The 21,774-nt window shown below is 35.3% G+C and overlaps 3 protein-coding genes and 1 long non-coding RNA gene across 4 annotated transcripts; all 4 read right to left on the bottom strand.

The window, feature by feature from the left end:
* Nucleotides 1–305: 305 nt before the first annotated feature.
* On the bottom strand, nucleotides 306–4,262 carry LOC144424234 (uncharacterized). Its single transcript, XM_078113337.1, has 8 exons — nucleotides 4,215–4,262; nucleotides 3,754–3,999; nucleotides 3,138–3,368; nucleotides 2,843–2,944; nucleotides 1,977–2,112; nucleotides 1,454–1,560; nucleotides 1,111–1,203; nucleotides 306–892 (listed from the first exon to the last, which is right to left on the bottom strand). The coding sequence occupies exons 1-8, from the start codon at nucleotides 4,246–4,248 to the stop codon at nucleotides 786–788; spliced, it is 1,056 nt and encodes a 351-aa protein (XP_077969463.1). The 5' UTR covers nucleotides 4,249–4,262; the 3' UTR covers nucleotides 306–785.
* A 7,526-nt stretch (nucleotides 4,263–11,788) lies between these two features.
* LOC144424300 (uncharacterized) lies at nucleotides 11,789–15,741 on the bottom strand. The gene is made up of 7 exons (XM_078113475.1): nucleotides 15,687–15,741; nucleotides 15,092–15,334; nucleotides 14,392–14,607; nucleotides 13,850–14,065; nucleotides 13,433–13,574; nucleotides 12,676–12,773; nucleotides 11,789–12,298 (listed from the first exon to the last, which is right to left on the bottom strand). Exons 1-7 carry the CDS (start codon nucleotides 15,718–15,720, stop codon nucleotides 12,147–12,149), a joined length of 1,101 nt encoding a protein of 366 aa, XP_077969601.1. The 5' UTR covers nucleotides 15,721–15,741; the 3' UTR covers nucleotides 11,789–12,146.
* A 2,105-nt stretch (nucleotides 15,742–17,846) lies between these two features.
* On the bottom strand, nucleotides 17,847–19,940 carry LOC144424258 (uncharacterized). The gene is made up of 4 exons (XM_078113384.1): nucleotides 19,895–19,940; nucleotides 19,164–19,338; nucleotides 18,516–18,613; nucleotides 17,847–18,207 (listed from the first exon to the last, which is right to left on the bottom strand). Exons 1-4 carry the CDS (start codon nucleotides 19,938–19,940, stop codon nucleotides 18,056–18,058), a joined length of 471 nt encoding a protein of 156 aa, XP_077969510.1. The 3' UTR covers nucleotides 17,847–18,055.
* A 30-nt stretch (nucleotides 19,941–19,970) lies between these two features.
* On the bottom strand, nucleotides 19,971–20,960 carry LOC144424338 (uncharacterized). Its single transcript, XR_013476635.1, has 3 exons — nucleotides 20,914–20,960; nucleotides 20,338–20,551; nucleotides 19,971–20,115 (listed from the first exon to the last, which is right to left on the bottom strand). It is a non-coding gene; the product is annotated as an uncharacterized LOC144424338 (long non-coding RNA).
* Nucleotides 20,961–21,774: the final 814 nt, after the last annotated feature.

Below are 21,774 nucleotides of genomic sequence, written 5' to 3'. Positions count from 1 at the left end.
CCATAAAGGTGTACTACTTGATTTTGTAATTTGTTGCTAATTGGTGTATAGGTATGCAAAACGTCTGTGTCAATTTAAATCTTACGTTTTCCTGCTTGACAGTTTCGAAGCTTGTAAAAACAAGACTTGTTTGAATACAGCAAGACAAATATTATTAATAAAATGTGAGAAAACGCCCAGTCCAAGGAAGGAAAGGTAACAAAATAAAATTATAGATTCGAGAATATGTTGTTGAATGCTATGGAACAATAAAACTATTCATGAATCGTTATTTCCCTTGCTCGCTAATTCATCAAAAAGGAAACGATTAGACAATGATCTACAGAAGTAGTTGAGAGCACATATACGAAACGTATGAAGTCGATTAAATTCTTGCAAATTCGTTGAATTTATACAATAATCCAATAATATATTAAAATAAATAAACGACGGGGTACTGGTATCAAGCACCAAATACTTATTTTCGTTAGGCGTTCGCAAATAATGGAAGATGAAAAAGCAATGTTTTCAAAACCGTGAAAATGCGTGGTGCAACAAAGAGACTACAGAAGATATGTTATTATTAGCTAATTAGGATATAAGATTTGAATGCAATAGGAAATCAATTATAGAGGAAGCATCCCAATTACGAAATAAACACTACTGCGAATAACAAACAACAATCCAGTACCTCTTTTTAGTTTCACTATAGGTTTGGGTTGTATTTTTGAAAACAAAGGTATGAACATCAAGGCAGATTTTTAAACCATAAACAATCTGGGCAAAGTTGGACAACTGTCGGGTGATCACACATGAATCGTCTCTTTGTCACCTCCTCCAGTCTTTCGTACAACGACAGAATACATGTCGTGTTTCTGCTCGTCTTCCTCAATTGCTGAATTTTCCTTTACATCTGAAATATAAGTACCTAAGATAATTGATTTCTCGGAATAGTTCTTCCTACAATTTTAAGGATGTCTGGGCCAATGTAAAATGCTTCTAAAAACTTTGAATTATATGTCACGGAATATAAACGTATTAAAATACCGGTATTAATTTGGAATCTTCATAACTGTTATGTTTTTGTCGTCAAAATATTTAGTCTACCGCATATGGTTCTCTTTTTATCACCTTCTTCGTCTTGTCGTGTAAGGGCAGAATACATGATAGTATACGGAGCTTCCTCATCTTGAATTGTTAAATTTGCCGGTTCATCATTTTCAGCTGAATTAAATATTGATATTTAATTTTCATGACTTTTCAACTTGACAATTTTTTTTAAATCAAAACAATTGTACACTATCGTTTCCGCAGAAATTCAAATTGTTCATGGCTTATAAAGCTTAGTTTTTTGTACACAGTGCTTCCTTTCGAGAGTGAAACGTTTTCAAAATTAAAGAGGAAGTTTCAGATATAAGATTTTAGTCAACCTGGGATGTGTTCCCGTATCACGATCTATTTAATAAATTCTTACCCGTAGCAGTGTCTTGGTCCGGTTCTTGGATTGGAGATTCAGCATTTTCCATCTTATTTCCGCCTACATTGTCCTGTTTGACATTTTTGTTTTTTTGATATATGTCCCTGTTAATAAATATTCATATATTATCACGATGATATTCAAGAATTATATTTTCTTCTTTTAATTATATTCGACTTGACCTTATACAACGCTTTCATAAAATCCTATCTTGGATGAATGCAGCCGTTGTAGTCGTTTTTGGACTTTCACTGCGAACACGGCTTTAAGTAAGCAGTCACGATAATAATAATGATTCGGGATTGTCTGTCCAAGTTACTAGATGGCTTGTGTACGGTTGTATATGAGATGTCATATCAACGGCGATTACAGTCCGACGCCATAACCACTAGGTCATTACACCCATGCAATATATCCGTTTTGCTTAGGCTTCTTTTGACCTATAGGTATTTCTATACGTAAATAACCAAGACAAATAATTAATTGCTAATCAAGGAAGTAATCAGTATGAGTTAAATACCCTCTCTTCCTGCAGAATACGATTACAGTCGCCACAAGTATTATGATACCAATAAATCCAGAGATAGAAACGAGGAAAAGCTTTGCAGTGTCACCTATTCCATCTGAATTGGCGCCATCAGTTTCTCCAGCTGTGTCTGATATAATAGGAAATAAGAGTGCTAGAGGTGATGATATTAGTATTGTAATAAGGAATAATATTGCTAAGGGGGCTCATATTAGTTTTGTAGTACGACACGGCCATTGATTCAGTATGAGTTTTCTTATAACAAACTCAATAGTAAAACTGCTTTAATCACATCGGTTTTGTTAGAGTCAGTGCACGATTTCGAAAAAAAAATATAAAGATTTTTTTATGATTTTTTTCTTGTTTTAGCATGACATGGAACAATAAAGAAATGCGAAACTTCTATGTTTATTTACATAAACTTTAATAGCTTGTAAAATAATCCCAAGTGCTTCGGGTTGATACATCATTTCCCGATAAATAAATTATTTGATTCATAATCTGTTTTATATTTAATCTTCCTTGTTAATAAAACCCTGTACCAATAGATGACGAACCTTGATATCAACCCCCATATTGGCCACCTAACCCAGGGCCAGGGTTTAATTAATTTATTAGAAGACATATCAATTTTTGTTGCTGACTAATTCAGGCCTAAAATATAAAACATAGATAATGATTGTTAAATAATGATTTTCCAATCCTGAACTCCCAAGGTTTCGAAGTTCCGCGATATTTAATCAACTTCATGTTATCAACAGGTTCACCTTTTGTACTAGAAATAAAAGGCTTTTTTGTTGGGTAGTTGTCTAGTTTCGATTGATGTTTTCGTAGCAAACGTTTATGAGAAACCTACTGACCTATAGTAGAAAGAGTACGGTTGTCCTCAAAATTCGTAATTGTTTGTTCTATGTTAGAGCTTCCTTCAAAAATACTCGTTTGGACATATTCAGTTGTTGTTTCTGAGAAAATGATTTTACCAAGGTTGAGTATATTTGGTAATGCAATCAATTGCTTAATACTGCATTTTTTTTAGTTTCGGATATGTCTTCATTCAAATAAAAAAAAAATTGGTACGTATTTATATCGTGGTTTCGAAATTACAATTCAGGATATTCATCAAAGTAATTTTATGTAGTTGCAAAGATTAATTACCGGCAGTCGTGTAGCATTCTGAAAACTTGTACTGGATACTAAATCCCATTGATTTGGTTATCACTGTATTAGTACCGGTATATATTCGTCCATCTGACATATACTGAACATGAACACTTGGCTTATTTTCTGCGTTCTCGCCACACATAGAGTCGAAATAGTCAAAATGCTGAACTCCAATCAATGTCATGAGATAGTTTTTATCAATATATCTGCTACATTCCTGAGTATCTGAATTGAATTTTATCACTTTAAATTTTGTTATACATAATATATAATGGTGACTGTACTTTCCGTTCAAGTATTTTTTTATTTGGCAGCGGCTGAACTATGTTTCCGCCACACGTTGATTTAAATTGGTTTAATTAATATGAATACTTTACACCAACGTACATCTCACCGTATTATATATATATATAATATTTAATACTGCCCACATTTGATTAAAAGTGAGAAATAAGTGGAATAGTAAAGTTTCGATAACTATTACCACGAAATCAAGAATGAATATGCTTTCCTGGGGTCCCAGGGTTAAGCTGAATCAAAATAAAATCTTGGATCGTACAACTTCTACAGAGAAAACTTTTTTTATTTAAATTATTGTTATTTCACTAACCGTTACTTATGGAAAGAAGGTAAGACCCCAAGCAAATCTTCACGCTTGTTTCTGTTACAGATATATAAAGTCTTTGATACGTGATTGTTAATTCGAGAGTATAACCTTCCAAAGGATTGAAATCCCATGCGCAGTTTGCTGATTTTCCGTATTCCTCGGGATAATTTGGAGAACTTATTATACCATTTCCTAATGTTAAGTTCATCTTCTTTCCATCACACTGACCATTGCTACCGGCTACTGTTCCTAGAAAGCAGAAATGACAAAGATCAAACTGCTTGGCGCCTGAACGATCCTTATATTTGATCAACTGCTTTGAAACATAGATCGTAGGTAAATTGGTTATATGTTTTTGTTGATCAGACATTAGAGCGGCATAAAAGCAATTTTTGTTTACGTCGTTCGCTTATTGCACGTAAAATAAAATTTGTTGTTTAACAAGTGTAGCTTACTTTACTCACCTAAAAGTAAGATAACGATCAATAACCAAATCATGGTAACTAGACTAATGTTTTACGTCTTAGTTAGTAAGAAGAAAAGCAAAGTGGACGTAATATTAAAAATATTTGATCCAAATTACGGTAATTACGACAAAAATTTGTATTATGCAAAACGATATTCGATATAAACATTCCCATGATCCAATCCTACATCTCTGACTGTCTCCCAGGAACAATACTTATATTGTAACTAGGAGAGGGCCATAAGGGCAGTACGTTGTGTGACTGACTGATTATGGTGATGGTAGGTAAGCAAGCAATGGCTGCATGCCCTTTCCGTCAGTGTGCTCGTCTGGTCATTGCGTGATTTAGCACAGTTGATGGCGCTTTCTATGCTATGACGGCAGTGTCATGCGTGCATAACCAATTAAGTAATTGATTATGTTTTACTTCGGTGTTACTCCGATTGGTTTTACTCACACTACACTGCACCTTTAATTTATTCATTTTCATGTATAACAGCATATTTAATTTGTATATCCCCGAATTATTTTTGAAGGTAGGTATAAGAGTCAAACTAATCAAATCGTTTATATTTTCAATCTGAAAACGTCCGATTGATTGGACCAGAACTGCTCTGGTCATGTTTTCGTTGTTGAAATGTAACAAAACAATAATTAGCTTGTGCAACCCAGATATATAATTTCTCAATTCAGGTTTGTGGCCCGTGGCGCGCGTACCACATTTGGCACACAAGCGGACTCTCCACGGGACGTCAATCTGGCGCCTCTATAATAAAAGTATGTTCGTCGCAATCATCGACTCAGACTGTACTGTCTGCACTTTACAAACTCAAAATTCTTGATTACCATCGTGACAAAATAAACCTGTTTAGTCGCATTTTTACTATATATTTCGAGAAAACAACGTTTGCTTTAAAAACTTCCTATTTTTTTTATTCGGATTTAAATATTTCTCATTCGATTATTGAACACGTTAGTGGAGAAAACTATCGTTTCAATATTATGTTGTTGTTCTTATCCTTAAACTTGTTCTTTGACACTTTTTGGACACCTAGTGGAAAACCTAAACAGTCGCTATTCTCTTGGATTACTGGGCCAATTGCTCTGAAATTTTCAGTGCTCAAAGATAAAATTTTTCCTCAGAAGGCTATTACTTTCATTTATTTCAAACGTGTCCATATATTTAAGCATAGCGCTCTTGTTTATAAGAGAATGCTCTTTTCGGCGCGCGTTATTTCTTTATAGGACCATGACCAAATATATCTTTGCTTTCGAAACCCATCGCCTCCAATTAGTTTCTTCCTATTGCTGTTTCCCGGTTTGTTAAGTGAATCAGTCCTAACCGAATATATGCTCTGCTCCATACAAGATATGTCATCTATTGTGTAATACCACGGTTTCCAGTTCACTGAGGTAAAGTTTGATGCTAAGATGATTAGTAATAAATCTGATTAATGAATTGCATATTACGCCTTGTTGTAAAAATCGACTCCAGCCTCGAACTCTTGTATAATCAACTTTGAAAACAAAAACTTTGGCTTATACCAGCTTCTTATAAAAGGCTGTTAAGAACGTATGGTAAACTAGATGTTTTTAGAGTGTTTGTAAAAAAGATTTGACTCCCCCACCATGTGGGTTTACCCGACCCTTGATCCCTGAAAATTCTTCCTATACTTTAACATTGCAAAATTTTTACACTAATTTTGAGAGTTGGCGCTTACAAACTGTTTTACATGTTCAAAACTATTATTGGACACGTAGTGGACATAACGATCGTTTCGCATTTTATGCTGGCATTGTTATTATTCTTTGTCACCATCATTATAAAATCGCCTTTCTCTTCGAATACTGGACCAATTGCTTTGAAATTTTCAGTGGTTAAAGTTTGATTTTTTCTCCAGAAGGCTATTACTTTTATTTATTTCAAATATTTCTGTGAGATTTGTTTTTGTTTGCTATGACGTCACCGAACGTTCTGCGGACGCATGATCACGTGCCATCGAACGTCGGCGTGAAGGCGGATTCTGAAAATCGTTGCTCAAAAATTGTAAGTTATTTTAGGTTACCGGTGAAGCTAAAGGTACAGTAAACCGTACTGCACTGTTTCGCTTGGTGTGAATATATTCGTAGACTGTGGTATCTGCTGTTATAATACCGTGATAAACCGAATTAGTTGGTTTTGCAAAGAAGAAGCGTCTGGCAGATACGGTACCGCGGTAAGTTAACATACCACAGTAAAATTGACTTATTCGTTATTCCTTTTGCGATCCTACTATTGCAGTAATGTTGGTTTTCTTGCAAATTCAGCCTACCGTATTTGTTAACTTTGATAAGAGCAAATTGAATTCAGTTTTTATATGCCAGAGAAGAACCGTTCCACGATCGAATAGCAGGCCTACATACAGCAACAGGTACTGCAGTACTGGTAAGGTACCGTACGGTACCGCAGTGAATTACGCTATCATCTTCTCGTTACAGTTCTGATGTAAACAACATAAATTTTTTAGCCTACTTTATTTCTTTATTTGATAAGAGGAAATGAATTGAGTTCTTATATGACAAGGAAGAACCGTCGTTCTGCGAACGAATTTCAGGTACTGGTAAGCAGGGATGGCCAATTCGAACAAAGTATTCGAATATCTCATCATTCGAATATCGGAATTCACGTTCATAAGAATATCGGATATTTGTGTGACGTCACACATTTTCGACGCCGCTTTCAAGACGTTTCCGTTGAATGAAAACATTCTCGATTGAAACTTGCGCGTGATTGTTTTTATCACTCATCAGCGTAAAGTGTTATTTAGGCCCGTAAACGCCTTTACGATTGTGTTATTTTCTCTAAAACAAAATTTTTTTACAAATTTGTTCCACGATAACGATTACATTTATTTTATTTTTGTACGCGCACGGAATTGTGAATCTGGTAAATACGTTCATCGGCGGCGAGTTTCTAAAGACAACGCAACTTTTTGATTGAAAAGCGGAAATTTAAAATACTGAAAATAAAACCGTAAACAACATAAGTTTTATTGAGGCCCGCGAAAATTTAAAAAACGCTTTTCTAGGCAGTGAAAATCGCAAATTTCATGTGCCTCTGGCACACATTATGTTTGGTCGGCGTTTAGAAACATATCGTCACTAATTGAGGGCGGGATTTGCCTGATTATCCATAACTTTGAATTGCCGTCGAATATTTTCGGGTTAACACGACACAAGGTTTGGGACGCGACTTTTTCCCTGGTTGTGAGGATGTATATAATATAATTAATCTAATCTAAAGTATATTCAATCAATTTTATTGTGATGAAATAAATTTTACTCTGAGATATTTTACTGTGAGCATTTCGATCGAGCGGAGTCACTGTTAACAAGTACATCTAAATATTTGCCGAATTCGCAAAATACGGATAAAAACAATATTTAATCGGACAGTTTACCTCACGTTTTTATTTTTATGGCCGCGGATTGCAATGGTATATAAGAGTGGTGAGGATTTTATTTTGTCGACACAACCGCAGGTTAAATTGAAGACAATTAAATTTAATAGGAGCAAGATATTTTAAATATGCCCGTGTCGGTCACGAATTCATCACTTTGCACAACAGAAAAATATATATTCGTTGTTATATTATTTGTTGTAAAAGTCGACTTTTTTACCAGGTGGCATAATCGCAGCGATGAATATATATTTTTAATTTACTGCTAAACTTTATATGTATATTCATTGTATGAAATGAATTATTCTCTACACTTAACAGAATTTTATATAATTATTTGAGATTTTTCTAACGGCGATAACGAGTTGGAAAGATTGCAAAAATACATATTAAAATTAAATACATCAAGCAGTTTATCTCGTAATTTTAGGTCACAGGTTGCCGTGGACCGAATGGTAATGTGTTGTTTTTTTGACGTAAGAAGAAGCAACCGCGAGTTAAGTTGGACACATTAAATTAATATATAAAGATATTTTAAAATCTCGTAGTTGTCATGGATTGAATACTTTACGTAACAGAATGATCATTATACGCTGACAAGACGGCTCTTTTAACGAGCGCCGAATCGCGGTGGGTGTTACAGGCGGCAATGAGAATTTCCGATTTCGAAAATCCTGGCTGCGCGCTGGCAGTGGTGGTCATCTATTCTCTACTAATTTATTTCTAACTCCAAACACAACAATATGTTACACATAATAACAAAATATGGTTCACATAAATTTATATACAAATATACTGGTAGGTAGTAGAATACTCTAGGCTTAAATATTAAAATTTTTAAAGGCATAATGGATTTTCGATTGTTGTTGCCTGTATTGCCAATAAATTTTATTACTCTCAGAAAATATACACAATTATCTGAATACAAGTAGTATTTTTGTCAATAGACTCGACTATTATCGTAATATCATGGTACAAATGATAGAAAGCGTCAGACAACTCCTTGGCTATCTTTTCATATGGTCATTTGTACAAAGTGAATAATTTTAATAAACTGACTGTGTCACAAGTTGCTATTATTTTTGATTAATAGCTATAATCTATCAATTACTTTGTGTACATATACTGTTGGTCTGTGGCTTCATTCTGATGTTTCTATTGAAGCTTATTTCCTAATTTACTGGGTTTTAATCAACTAAAACAAAAATGTGTTATTTCCGATTTTAGAATGTATTCGGAATTCCAGATTCGAAAACATTATTTTAGAATGTATTCGGAATAGTTTAGTATTCGGAAATGGCCATCCCTGCTGGTGAGTTACTGTACCGCATATGATTATCGGGAGATCGATATTTTTTTTATTTTTGCCCTGGTACCGTAATGGATAAGTTACTTGGATCACTTGGTATTTCAATTCACGTTGAAATTGGAAGTGGGACAAAACAGGCTTTTAGTGGCCGGAGTAGGCTACCTGTCAATCAAGTCATCGATCTAGTCACACTAGAGTGATTTTGGCGTTTAGAGGCCGTTAATCCTCGTTCTCGGAGCGGGAAAGCGTTCGCCCGGGTAATGGGATTTTTTTCAAGTGGCATTGGGGGTGGGGGCAATGCCCCCGCCCTCTCAGTGGTGAGAAAACGTGTGGAAAGCCACGCCCACTTGTTACCTAATCCTAAAAAGTCGCTTTTGTCTTTAATTACTCGACCAATTGCTCTGAAATTTTCAGTGCTTGAAGATAAAAATTTCCTTTAGAAGGCTATTAGGTTTATTTACTTCAAACGTTTTCATATATTTGAGCATAGCTCTCTTGTTTTTAATAAAAGCATTAGGTGTCGCGTACAGGTACTGATAGCTAATTTTAGGCTAGTCTATCGCAGAATTTGCGGGATCAGTTTTTAATTATTGTAACTAAACTAAAACGCCTCATAAGACATAATGACAATTAAGGTATTTGATTTACAACTATTCTTGGCAACGCACCTGAAAAATTACAAATAACACGCAAAACCACGAATACGGGCCAACAGTTTACAGCCCTGCTTGAATATTTGTCTGAGCGAAAGAAGTGTATGAGCGGCTGCTGAACAAATTACAATTGTTACGTCATGGTTGACTTATTGCAGATTGATCATTTTACAAAAATAAACAAGGAAATCGGTGCTCGGGGAAACATCCATTGAAAGTATGAAATATCGAATCCCAAATTCGGGGAATTAAATTTCCGATTTCGAGTGGTTTTTAAGGACGACCCTGATGAAACGAGCAAAACCTCTACTCCACAGTTCACACCCCTGCTTCTGTTGGTGCGATAGCAGGCAGATTCAGCGTTGCGGTGAAAATAAATGTTCAGTATGTAATACGATATTAAACTGATCGTTTTGATTCACTTGATAGTTGCTTGGCATTTGCGCAATTCCAAAACTAATATAGTTAACCTTACATCAGTACCAAGCTCGAATTCATCCAACATGTTTAAAGTAGCCACTGTGCCGATGCTGACTATTCTGTTAAGTTCACAACTCATTTTTCTACTGCTTCGAGAACACAATATCTTTAAATAATCATCCACACCTGCAACTTCTTATAAACATTAGTCTTCAGGGCACAATCGTGTTTGCTCAAAACATTATTTGCTTCCCACACTCGCAACTGATGACAAACTTCAAGCTATAATGGTTGAATATGTTCTGTCAAAACGTTATTCGTTTCCCACACAGTTTCTAGAATATACAAGGAAACACGGAACACTGTCATTTGACGTCATTGGTAGATTTGCAACAAGTCCTTGTGTGTGAAGATAATAATAGTTTAACTGAGGGCCGCATATTCAAATTTACGCTAGTTCAACTATTGATCTTATAAAAAGATTTATTATAATATCACCGCCCGTGTACGTGTGCTTCGTATAATATGCAACAAATTATGAACTCAAACTAACCGAGCCATTGCTTCAGCTTTCAGTAACTCAATAAACGTATTTTGAACCCTTCGAATGTTTCCATGTTTAAATTAGAATAAAATTTCACTCATATCTCTTGAGAGCGCAGGCGAAACGTAAGCCAACGATTTTTTAGGACAAAAACGGCGTCGTGTCCGTTTACCAGGCCGGCTATGTCATTAGGTTCGTTCAACCCGTAAGGGTTGACGCCGTGACCCACCAAAGGTTTTTTGCGAAACATTGCCACCCATATTTATGATCTTTATGGTGAATGGGAAGCTTGTGGTCCTCTGAAATATAGTATCTTGAATATCAAATTACTGCTTATACACGAACTTGTTCGGAGCGAAAATCGTCAAAACACCACAAATTGAAAATGTACAAAGTGGCGCCATAGCAATGCGTATTCATATCCCTGGTCTGATATTCGAAACCCCGACGTCGCCAAATGATTCACCCTTAAAGTTCAATCGATAAGTATTTATGAATATATAATACACATGCAAATTCTTACAAGTAAGAGTTACGTGATAACATTCACTGGTTGCAGAAACTTATGTTTAATTGATAAATAAATGTCACAGAATGAAACCTATTGTTTTTTGGTCTGCTTGGCCTATTCGTTAGGCTACTCCGAACCGGAAACCGGCTCTTGAACATCAATAACTGTGTAAGCAAGGGGTTTAGTTTAATCCATATACGTAAAGTGCCAATCCAATTTAGACACCACAGTTTGAAGCCATAGTCTTGCTAAGAGTGAACGAAATTGCTCTTACTTGCTTTGGACTGTCTCGATTGAGATTGACTTAGCTCATTCTAAGATTATTTTTCTTTGATTTGGTCTTTCTAAAATGAAGCCTGATTTTGTATAGTTGATAATAATGAGTAAAATAGATAAAATATGAAAAAGAAGTTTTCCCATTCTCAAAGTTCATTTGAGTCCAACAAAGTTCATTTAATACAGGTTAAGCGAAGCATTGTTTCTATTATTAATTAAAATGCATCAAGCGGATATTTACAAACGACCACCGAGATGATAACAGCAACTTACTTATACCCGTGAAATATTTGAAAGACTGTCAAAATCGTATAAAACTTTATAATTAGCAAATATTAATAGAACTAATACGTAAATGGATCAAACATAAAGCAAATTTGAATAGCTTTTCATTTCAATGGAAGTTTTCTTTGGTCAAAATTATTTAAATATTTGAATGTGATACTAATTTTTCAAACAATTTTTAAAACATTTCGGTTCAAACATGAAATAATTTTACGACGACAAATTCATACGTATGCGAAAGTTTATTTTGTTTGTCCACCAGAAAACATATACACAACAAAATGAAATTAGATTGAAATATAAAAGTTCTCGGTACATACTGGGTGGCAACGATACGACCATGCGGTCATTGGAGTCAGTTACCACCCAACCCTGTGAAGTCGTTTAAAATTCCACACTGAAGTGAGTAATAGAAAAGCTTTGTAGTTAGGAAGTCGGTCGATGAAAGAAATCTTTTACTGTATTGTTGCACAATGTTTGTCTTTCGATTTTTTATGCAACGTTCACATACGTGGCTTTATATCCACTTTCTTGTTCCTGATCTGTTGCCCCGATTTGCACTTTCTCGTATCCATCAGTTGCTTGTCGTATCTCTTCATATTCACCAGATGGCCCGACTTGAACTTCTTCGTAGCCATCGGTACCTGAATATATTCTATATGTTATTTTAAAATTCCTATTCTTTGTTGTAGTAGGATAGTACTGTATCGACCTTAGTACCCTACCTTGTCAGAAAAGTTAGTAACTGATCTAGTTACATGCATGTGGGTTCGAATGAGTTCTATTAACAAATATTGATAGTTCAAAATGAGCCGGATATTGCTGGAATCCGAAAATATCTAATCTGGGACGGAAAACCAACCACTAACATGAGAGTTGTTCCACTGACATACACAAACACGACAATAACAGCGTTGAACGAAAATAACAAAAACACCTTGAGATTTTAAATCGGTTCAATACGAAAAGTGCAACTTTTCAGTATATCCCAATGCTGTATTTGAAATTACTAACAGATTACCTGACGTTCCGTTTTGTCTCTTAGAACTGATGTTTCCCATCTCAGTAGAATTAGGAACAGTCCCTTGTGCTGTGTTGACATGGTCTGAGCGCTGTGATCTTTGAAAATATTGGGTATATTAAATCACATCAGATTCGTCTTTAGGGGGGTCCTTAAAATATTTTTATAAGATACAAATGTCGACAATGTGGGAGGAGTAGCAAGTTTACAAGCGCTCGAAGTTTAGGATGATTTGTTTAATTTTGGACAGAGATTACAGCACCGCGTACAGAGGATGTAAATAATTGTAATACCAACCCTCATCAAAAACATTCTAACTATACCTAGGTTAATCCATGTATGTAGTACTAATATTGTTGTTCTGAAAAGTGTAATATTGAATTGAAGACGTAACTCGACTACTAGTTTTATTAGTCGTGCGTCACGTACCTACGATTCATAAAGCGTGACCCACGCCTTTTCTAAGATCATACTTCATGATTAATTAGTACGTTCATGAAAAAATTATAACGTAACTAACACACACTCTGGCTACGAGAAGATTCATCATTGTTGCAAATTTATGAAATATCTTGTCCTGAGTACTTTTTGATCCCGTGTGCCATTGCCCAGTAACCAGTTTTGGTTTCTAAGAAAATTTAGGAATTCACATATCGTTTCATATTTTGTTAGTATCGGTTGGCGAAGAAATAAATATCGGATCATTAAGCTTTAGGATAGATTAGGATTTATAATTCCAATGATAAATAATACGGACCGTCTTTTTCTGTAGAATGCAATCCCAGCCACGATCATGAGTAAAACAAAGATAAATTCCGGTATGGAGAGGAGGAGTATTAGAGTTGTTTGACTCATCCCACTTGTGCTCGAATGTCTATCAGCGCATATGCTGACTGTTCCTGTTACAAGTACTGTATATAGTAACCTTTGAATCGCTCAATCAATTTCGAATGCAGTTTTATGCAGTGGGATGAAAAAAAAGACTGAATGTCCATAACTGATCACTCAGTACACAGCACGTCATCTAACAATTAGCAGATTAAATATAGAACGCAAAAGAATATTCGGACAAACTTAGAAAAGCAACGACACCATGTACTAAAATGGGATATTTTTACCCAGGATGGGTTTTATCATCCGATGGTTAAATATTACGTACAAAATTCATAGTTACCCATAGTATTTTGCGATAGGGTGATTGTTGAACGATCCGACGTGATGCCTATTTCTGGTCTGATTTTAAAACCTGTTGTCTTAGCGTTAATACGAGTAACCACTTCCAAATTTGCAGTATTGGGTGATATTTTAACCGTGTTGACTACGTCAGTGGTGGGATAAGACGGATAGTGTGTGGTAGTAGGAGCATTAGTTGTATCCAGGTGAGCGCGTGCTGCATTAAAATGAATAATTTATGTTGTATTTTTCCACTTATACACTTCGTTTCTAATAGCCAATGGTTTTCACTAGAATCAAGGGTCATTTTTTGTCTTACGCTTTCAAACACTTGCCACATCTAGCACACTCAATGTTCGCGAGTGTAAATCAATATGTAAATCAGTAGGAAACACCGAATGGAGAAGATTCGTTCTTTCAAATAATTCCATGCACAAAAATCTTTATGCGTGTGCATGATTACTCGTCTTCGTTTAAAGAACTTATATAAATAAGTTTAGTGACTTTGATTGAAATATTTCATATTTATTGTTCAAGACTTACCTGTAACTGTGGAACATTGTGAAAACTTGTATTGGATGCTGAAACCCATTGCTGCTGTAATCACATTCTCCGAACCAGTATATGTTCGCCCGTCCGATATATACTGAACATGAACACTCGATTTATTCCTTGCGTCTCCAGCGCAGAAATATTCGAAAGGGTTAGTCAGTGCATGTGAATACTTGGCATCTAAATATCTCCAACAATCTTGTGCATCTGAATTAAATTTTATCATGATGACAATCATTGTAAAATGAACACATCATTTTGCCATCGCGCGATACTGGTAAGCAGAAGAGGCTATTTCGAATGAGTACTTTTATGACATTCAGAAACATTGGCAATATCGGCCGATTCCTGTATAATGTCGATTACTGTTTTATCGACTATTCCAACCTATCGATTCGCTTTCCGATTCACAGAGAATACTTCACTAAAAGCAGCGGCACATGTACCATCCATTTTCTTCCTGTGCATCAAATTTAGTTTTATCGTGGCAAGCAGAATCTGGCCTGCCATACCCACGTATAGGTATAAGACTACGTAGCAGTTTCAGAGTTAAGGAATTTAAAGTAAAGAATAAATCTACCTTAGCAAATGTACTTAAAATGAATTAGAAACCAATTTTATTATTAGATTTTATTTAAATCCAAGCTACTGAATTTTTCTACAGTAAGTTCAGATTCCTATATCAACTAACCGTTGTTTATGGAGAGCACATACGATCCCAAACATATCTTCCTGCCTGGTGGAGCGACTATATAAAGCCTTTGATACGTGATTGTTAACACGAGAGCGTAACCTTCCGAAGGAGTGAAATTCCACGAGCAATTTGCTGTTCTCCCGTATTCGTTCAGATTATTTGGAGAACTTATTTCGCCGTTTCCTGATGTTATGTTCATATCCTTTTCATCACACTGACCATTGCTGACGACTACAGTTCCTAGGAAGTGGAAAAGTACAATGTCAAAACGTTTTTGCGACGGGAGTGGTTAAACTGTTTTGGGGCATAATTCTCATAGGTGGATAGAATTCAGAGATATCCTTTCGGTTAGTTTAATACAATACCATATGGAGTAAAATATTCAATGCTTAGCGATGGATTTATTTTGACAAATTACACTATTTCAGTATAACTAAAATTTATTGACAAAAGCTTTTGATGAAATGTGAGAAATGCAAACTTTCTACACAGAAATATGAGAAGCATGGAAGCGATTTGTGTCAACGTTGTTTGTTAGTTTATTGCTTAGTTAGAATACAATTAATTATTAATAGTTGGTAACTTAACTCACCTAAAATAAAGATGGCAATCAACGACCAAACCATTATAATTAGACTAATCTTTTTCGATCTAAGTAAGAAAACAAAAATAGCAAAGTAAGCTTAATATAAAACGGATCCCTTTAATCAATTTAATTGTATGCCAAGACCGGTCAGCATGACCGGTTGTAAATCCAGATTCAAATCACGAAAAAAAAAATTTGAATGCAAAACTTTCATGCAGGCAGGCCAACTTTAATAGCCTGTTAAGGACGCTTATTTAACTCAATGCTTCTGTTATAACCATTGAAAATATAAAATTCCGATCCGGATATCAAAAGAAGACTCCTGCCAAAACATTTCAACCTTCTTATCCTCAGACCTGAATAAGGTAATACAATACCAGATTAGTTAACAGTCGATAAGCCCATCGTTTTGATTCACTGGGTATTTTAAAAAGATCAAAAGCTGCATATCGTTATATTTCGATATAGTCAGGTTTGCATTGATCTTTCTTATATCCAACTCCAACTAAAACAGCCACTGCGGCAATGCTAACTATTCTGTGGCGTTTGCAACTGCTTTGAGAATTCAAGTTATTGCACCATCGTCGCATGTAACGTCTCATAGACACTAGTCCTTCCAATAAACATTAACATTATGACAGACTCGTGTTTGAACAAATCATTATTGCTTCCCACACTCGCAACTTATGACAAACCTCGGACCATTAGTAAGGTCGTCTATGTTTTTATTTTAAATATCATTCGCTTCCCACTCGGTTATCTGACGTCATTGGTGATTTGCAAGAAGAACCTTGTGTGTGAAGATAACAATAGCTTAACTAAGGGCTGCATATACAAATTTATACTAGTTTGACTACTTAGTTGGCCTTACGTTAAGATTTAATAACGCAACCCGTAGATGCGTGCTTCGTAATATATTATGCAACAAATACTGAACGAAAACTTGTTGATCCATTGCTTTTGATAACTCAACAAACGATTATCAAGGCACTTCAAATGTTTCGATGTTGAAAATAAAGTATTTTTTTTTATCTCTTGAGAGCACAGCAGAAACCAATCCAACGTATTGATATGGCTACCAACGGCGTTTTTTCGGTTACCAAGACGGCTCGTTCAAAGCGAGAGAGCGGAGATTGTGACTCACAAACGGTTTCGTGAGAACCATTGGCATCCCATGTCTATGACCTCGCTCAGGGTACAATAAATTAGTAAATAATGACGACTGGGAAGCTTCCGGTCCTTCAAAATATAGTATCTTTTATATCAATGACTGCTTATACATTTCCTTGTTAGGAGAAAAATCGTCTAAAAACGTTCTATTAAAAAGGTACGAAGTGGAGCCATAGCAATGCGTATTCAATCCTCTGGTAAGTTGTCCCGAACCCCGACGTCGCCAAGTGATTCATCCTTGTTTCCATATTACGCATACAAATTATCACAATTGCAAAAGTTTATGTTTAGGTGCTCAATTATTGATATAGGTTTGAAGCCTAGTGACTTTCGGTCTGACGTGACATATTAGTCAGGCTACTCCCAACCAGAAATAGGCTCTTGAACACCAACAACCGTATGGTCGAACACAGGTATGTAAAGTGCCAAGAGACACCAGAGTTTAAAGGCACAGTCTTGTTAAGATTGAACTCGTCGCTGGTGACTTATACGGGAATTGCTCACACTTGCTTTGGACTGTCTTGGTGGAGATTGAGTTAGTTTATGGCCGACAAGCTATTTATTCTAAGATCATTGGCTTCATTTTAGTATTTTTTTGATTTAGTTGTTCTAAAATGAAGCCTACTTATAATGAATAATGTCGGGACAATATTAAGGATATATTTGAAGTCCGGAAGAAAATTGTATAATGGATAATTATAAGTAGAATAGATAAATTATAAAAATGATGTTTTTTTTTATTTTTGAAGTTTAAGTCCAACAAAGTTCATTTAATACATGCTGGGCCACGCGTTATTTCCATTATCCATTAAAAACATTATACGGAGAATTACAAACAGTCATCGAGATGATAACAGCAACATACTTATAACCATGAAATATTTAAAAGGAACTGGAAAAAATTCATAGAACTTTATAATTAACAAACAATTATAAAACCAATGCGTATATGAATAGAAAATAAGACAGATTCGAATACCTTTTCATTTCAATGAATGTGATACTAAGCTTTTTAATATCATTCGAAGCACAAAAGATTTTGGTCCTGTTCGAATAGGAAATGATTTGGGGGCGACAAATTAATACGTATGAAGTCGTTGCAATTTCTACGAAAACCTGAGTGATAGATAAGCTTTATAATAGAAAGCCGGGCGTGAAGGAAAAGTCTTTCACTATATTGTTGCACAATGATTGTTTTATGGCTTTCATGCAATGTTCGCATACGTGGCTTTATATCCGGCCTCTTGTTCCTGAGTTGCTGCCCTTATTTGCACTTTTTCGTATCCATCGGTTGCTTGTCGTATCTCCTCATATCCGCTAGATGGCGCAGCTTGAACTTCTTCGTAGCCATCGGTATCTGAATATGTTCTGAATTTCATTAGCTTTGTATTAAGATAGTTATGTTTTAATCTAGTACCTTACTATTCCAGAAACATCAATTGATATTAAATCAGTTATTCACGTCAGTTAAAAATGCGAAATATACGCCGGACATTGCTGAAATCAAAAACATGTACTCTAAGACGAAAAACAAACTAGTATTCAAATGACAAGCGCTGAAAACCAAAAATAACAATGAAACCCCATTTTTTAAAATGTTTCAGCAAAGAAAGTGTAACTTTCTATCATATCTCAATGCTGCATTTGAAAATACAAATAGGTTACCTGACGTTCCGTTGTGCCCCGTAGAACCGATGTTTCCCATCTCAGTAGAATTAGGAACAGTCCCTTGTGCTGCGTTGGCATGTTCCGGACGTTGGGATCTTTGACAAAATTAAGTATATAACATCAAATCAACAAAACAAAAACATCGAGAATCCGGTGCCGATTGCAAACACGCATCGTCATGTCATGAAATAACAGAGAACGTAATGATTTTATCGGGAAATAAAATAATACAATATTTATTGGTTAGTTCAATGTGGTATACGGTTATTTTTCTGAGCATGAAGAATGCTCACCGTTTTTTTCTTGTAGAATACAATCCCGGCCACGACCATGAGTAAAACGAAGATAAATTCTGGTATGGAGAGGAGGACGATTAAAGTTGTTCGATCAATGTTTGTGTTGATTGTTCCTGGTGAAAATAAATAATGTGTATAACAAGTGAAAATGTTCATCAATTCAAAAACGTCCACGTAGTAGATAGCACACCATCTCGCGGATTAAAAAAAATGGCAATACCAAGTATATGCATGATAATTTAATTGGTTTTAAATTATATGTACTGGTATTTTTATCTTACAGTCCAGTGATGAAATGACAAAACTCGAACACTTACCCTTGGTAGTTTTCAATGTGGACTTGTCAGACGTTGTGATTAATTCATTCGCGTTTTCGATCCCAGTTGTCTCAGGGGTTGTATGAGTGTTCGGATCCGACTTTGCAGTATTGCGTAATGTTTCAACCGTAGTGGCTGCGTCAGTAGTATGATGAACCGGATATTGTGTGGTAGTAGGAGCATTAGTTGTATCGGGGTAGATGATTGCTAAAATGAAAATAAATGATACTGATTTATTTCCTGCACACCTTGTACCGGATTGGTATTAGTTTTAACAGGAATCAAAGGCAAAACTTGAAATGAGGTTATTTCTATGACGTGACACAAAGAACTTCTCATCACTTTTTGTGAAACTAAATCAGTAAAAAATGTCTTGAGATGATTTGAATCTCTCCATTAGTTCGGTCTTAAAAATTATCATAAGTGTGCATTATTAATATGCATTGTTTAGAAAACGTATATAATTCATAGATAAGGCTGGGCATTTTGAATCGAATATCCGAATCGAATAGTAACTTATTCGAATCGGTTTAGAGAAAATTTTCGAACTTTTTCTGTATTGGGGTATTGATGAAAATGTGTTTTTTATTGTTAGTGATGTTATCTATGTTTTTAGTAATTTATGTGTCTGGATGACCTAAAATAGTAAGAAAGTTACATACAATTTCATATCTTCCAAGTATTTGAGATTCGATTCTGAAATCATCGGGTATTCGAAAACGCCCCGCCCTATTCATAGATAAACAATATTTAGCGTGTTTACCTGTAAATCCGGGGCATTGTGATAACTTCTGGATTCTGAAACCCATATGATGGTTATCACTGTGTTAGAACCGGTATATGTTCGTCCATCTGATATATACTGAATACGGACACTTGCTCCGTTTCCTGCTTCTCCACAGCACATAGAATCGAAATATTCAAATGATCCAATCAATGAAATTGAATATTTTGCATTAACGTATCTCGTACATTCTTGTGTATCTGAATTTTAATAGTATAACACATCATTTTTGATCCTGATTTGATTCCTGACCTCGTCGGCTAGAGTCGGACAAGAAACGTTAGAAACTAAGTTATCACCCTTTCCCGTCGATATGATAAAAAATATACACCGATGTTTAAATATCGAAAAATTCTAACAAACTAAAATAGAGCATGATTTAATTAGATCAGAAAATGATAATTTACAGTTATTTCACAAACCGTTGTTTATAGTGATGCTGTACGATCCTAAGCACAGCTTGTTTGAGTTTTCAATAATATAAAGCCTCTGGTACGTGATTGTTAACTCGAAAGCGTAACCTTCCGAAGAAGTGAAATTCCATGAGCAGATTGCTGATTTTACGTATTTGTCGCGATTATTTGGGGAACTTATTACGCCGTCTCCTGATGTTATGTTCATCTCCTCTCCGGCACACTGACCATTGCAATAGGCCACAGTTTCCAACATATAGAGAAATGCAACATATACAAAAATTTCGTGACCAACTGATTGAGGCAAACGTCTTGTTGGTAAATAGAATTCAATGTTCTTGTTTTGTTCAAATACGAAACCAAATGACGCAGAAATGGTGAAAATTCCAATGTATGGTGGTGAAGATATTTTAGCAAAATACACAATCCCAGGTAGGGCTTAGATTTATCCATGAAATACAATGAATACCAATTTCCCGACTACAAACATGATAAACCTGAAAGCAATTTCTGTCTACGGAATTCGTTTTTTTATTGGTAATAATACGATAAATTATTATTAATTCAATTCCGTACTTTACTCACCTAAAAGCAAGATGGCGATCAATGACCAAACCATGTTAACCTTAGACTGAATAATCTTTTTTGACCTAGTTGAGAAGCAAAATAAACGTAACGTGAGAAACATATTTTGAGACAGAAGATAGTAAAAACGAACGATCAGGATATAAACAAGATATGTACCGTTATCCCCTTTTTTGTCGATTCAAATCCGAATGTAATGTTTCGACTATTTCTGCCAACTGCTCTACTTAATGTTCATTTTGCTATAAAAACTCACAAACCTATAACTTCCCCTATGCCAGGTAGACTGTATTTTCTAATCATCAATTTACAAAGATTAAGAAAACATGCCTTGTTTGTATTTGACGTCAATGGTAATTTGCCCATCTGTCGCGTATAGAGACAGATCAGTCATGATCCATATAGAAAAGGTGAACAAATCCATGACCGGATCCCATAGGCTTCCACTACATATTAGTGCGCTGCACAGTCAAAACAAAACTTGTCTTGTCAAAACAAAGTCTTGTTTTTATTCTAAAATTTGATAACCTTTTCAGTAAAGTATCAGGCACAACTACAATTGTAATGTCTTCGTGGTTGATCTGAGCAAAACAGCCCAAACAAAGAATTGTGGGTTTTTTCATTCCACAATCAGAATGAACCATTATTCACAGTAATTATTAATTCAGTGTCATATTTAGCTTAAGGTATAAGTTAGCATCCTAACCAATAAAGTCACCAGGCGCCAAAATTATATTTTACGTTTACTTTATTCCTATTTGAATTTTTAAAATATTAAAATGCCTAATTTCGTTCTTCTCTTCACCGTAAATCGAATATTCGTATTCGAAGGCCATCGCCCCCATTTCTCACTGTATCGCT

This window comes from Styela clava, chromosome 6 (assembly GCF_964204865.1).
Source record: "Styela clava chromosome 6, kaStyClav1.hap1.2, whole genome shotgun sequence".
Classification (NCBI taxonomy): domain Eukaryota; kingdom Metazoa; phylum Chordata; class Ascidiacea; order Stolidobranchia; family Styelidae; genus Styela; species Styela clava.
Note: the sequence above shows the minus strand (reverse complement) of the source record. Positions and strands in the feature narration are given on the sequence as shown.

Coding starts and splice junctions, on each gene's coding strand:
- LOC144424234 (XM_078113337.1), bottom strand. CDS start 4,248: ATGATTTGGTTATTGATCGTTATCTTACTTTTAG. Junction 2,113..2,842: donor CCGTACTCTTTCTACTATAG/GTCAGTAGGTTT, acceptor CTATTATATCAG/ACACAGCTGGAGAAACTGAT. Junction 1,204..1,453: donor GGACCAAGACACTGCTACGG/GTAAGAATTTAT, acceptor TATTTAATTCAG/CTGAAAATGATGAACCGGCA.
- LOC144424300 (XM_078113475.1), bottom strand. CDS start 15,720: ATGGTTTGGTCGTTGATTGCCATCTTTATTTTAG. Junction 14,066..14,391: donor ACAATGTTCCACAGTTACAG/GTAAGTCTTGAA, acceptor ATTTTAATGCAG/CACGCGCTCACCTGGATACA. Junction 13,575..13,849: donor CCTATCGCAAAATACTATGG/GTAACTATGAAT, acceptor TACTTGTAACAG/GAACAGTCAGCATATGCGCT.
- LOC144424258 (XM_078113384.1), bottom strand. CDS start 19,940: ATGGGTTTCAGAATCCAGAAGTTATCACAATGCCCCGGATTTACAG. Junction 19,339..19,894: donor ACAATGCCCCGGATTTACAG/GTAAACACGCTA, acceptor TTTTCATTTTAG/CAATCATCTACCCCGATACA. Junction 18,614..19,163: donor GCGAATGAATTAATCACAAC/GTCTGACAAGTC, acceptor ATTTTGTCAAAG/ATCCCAACGTCCGGAACATG.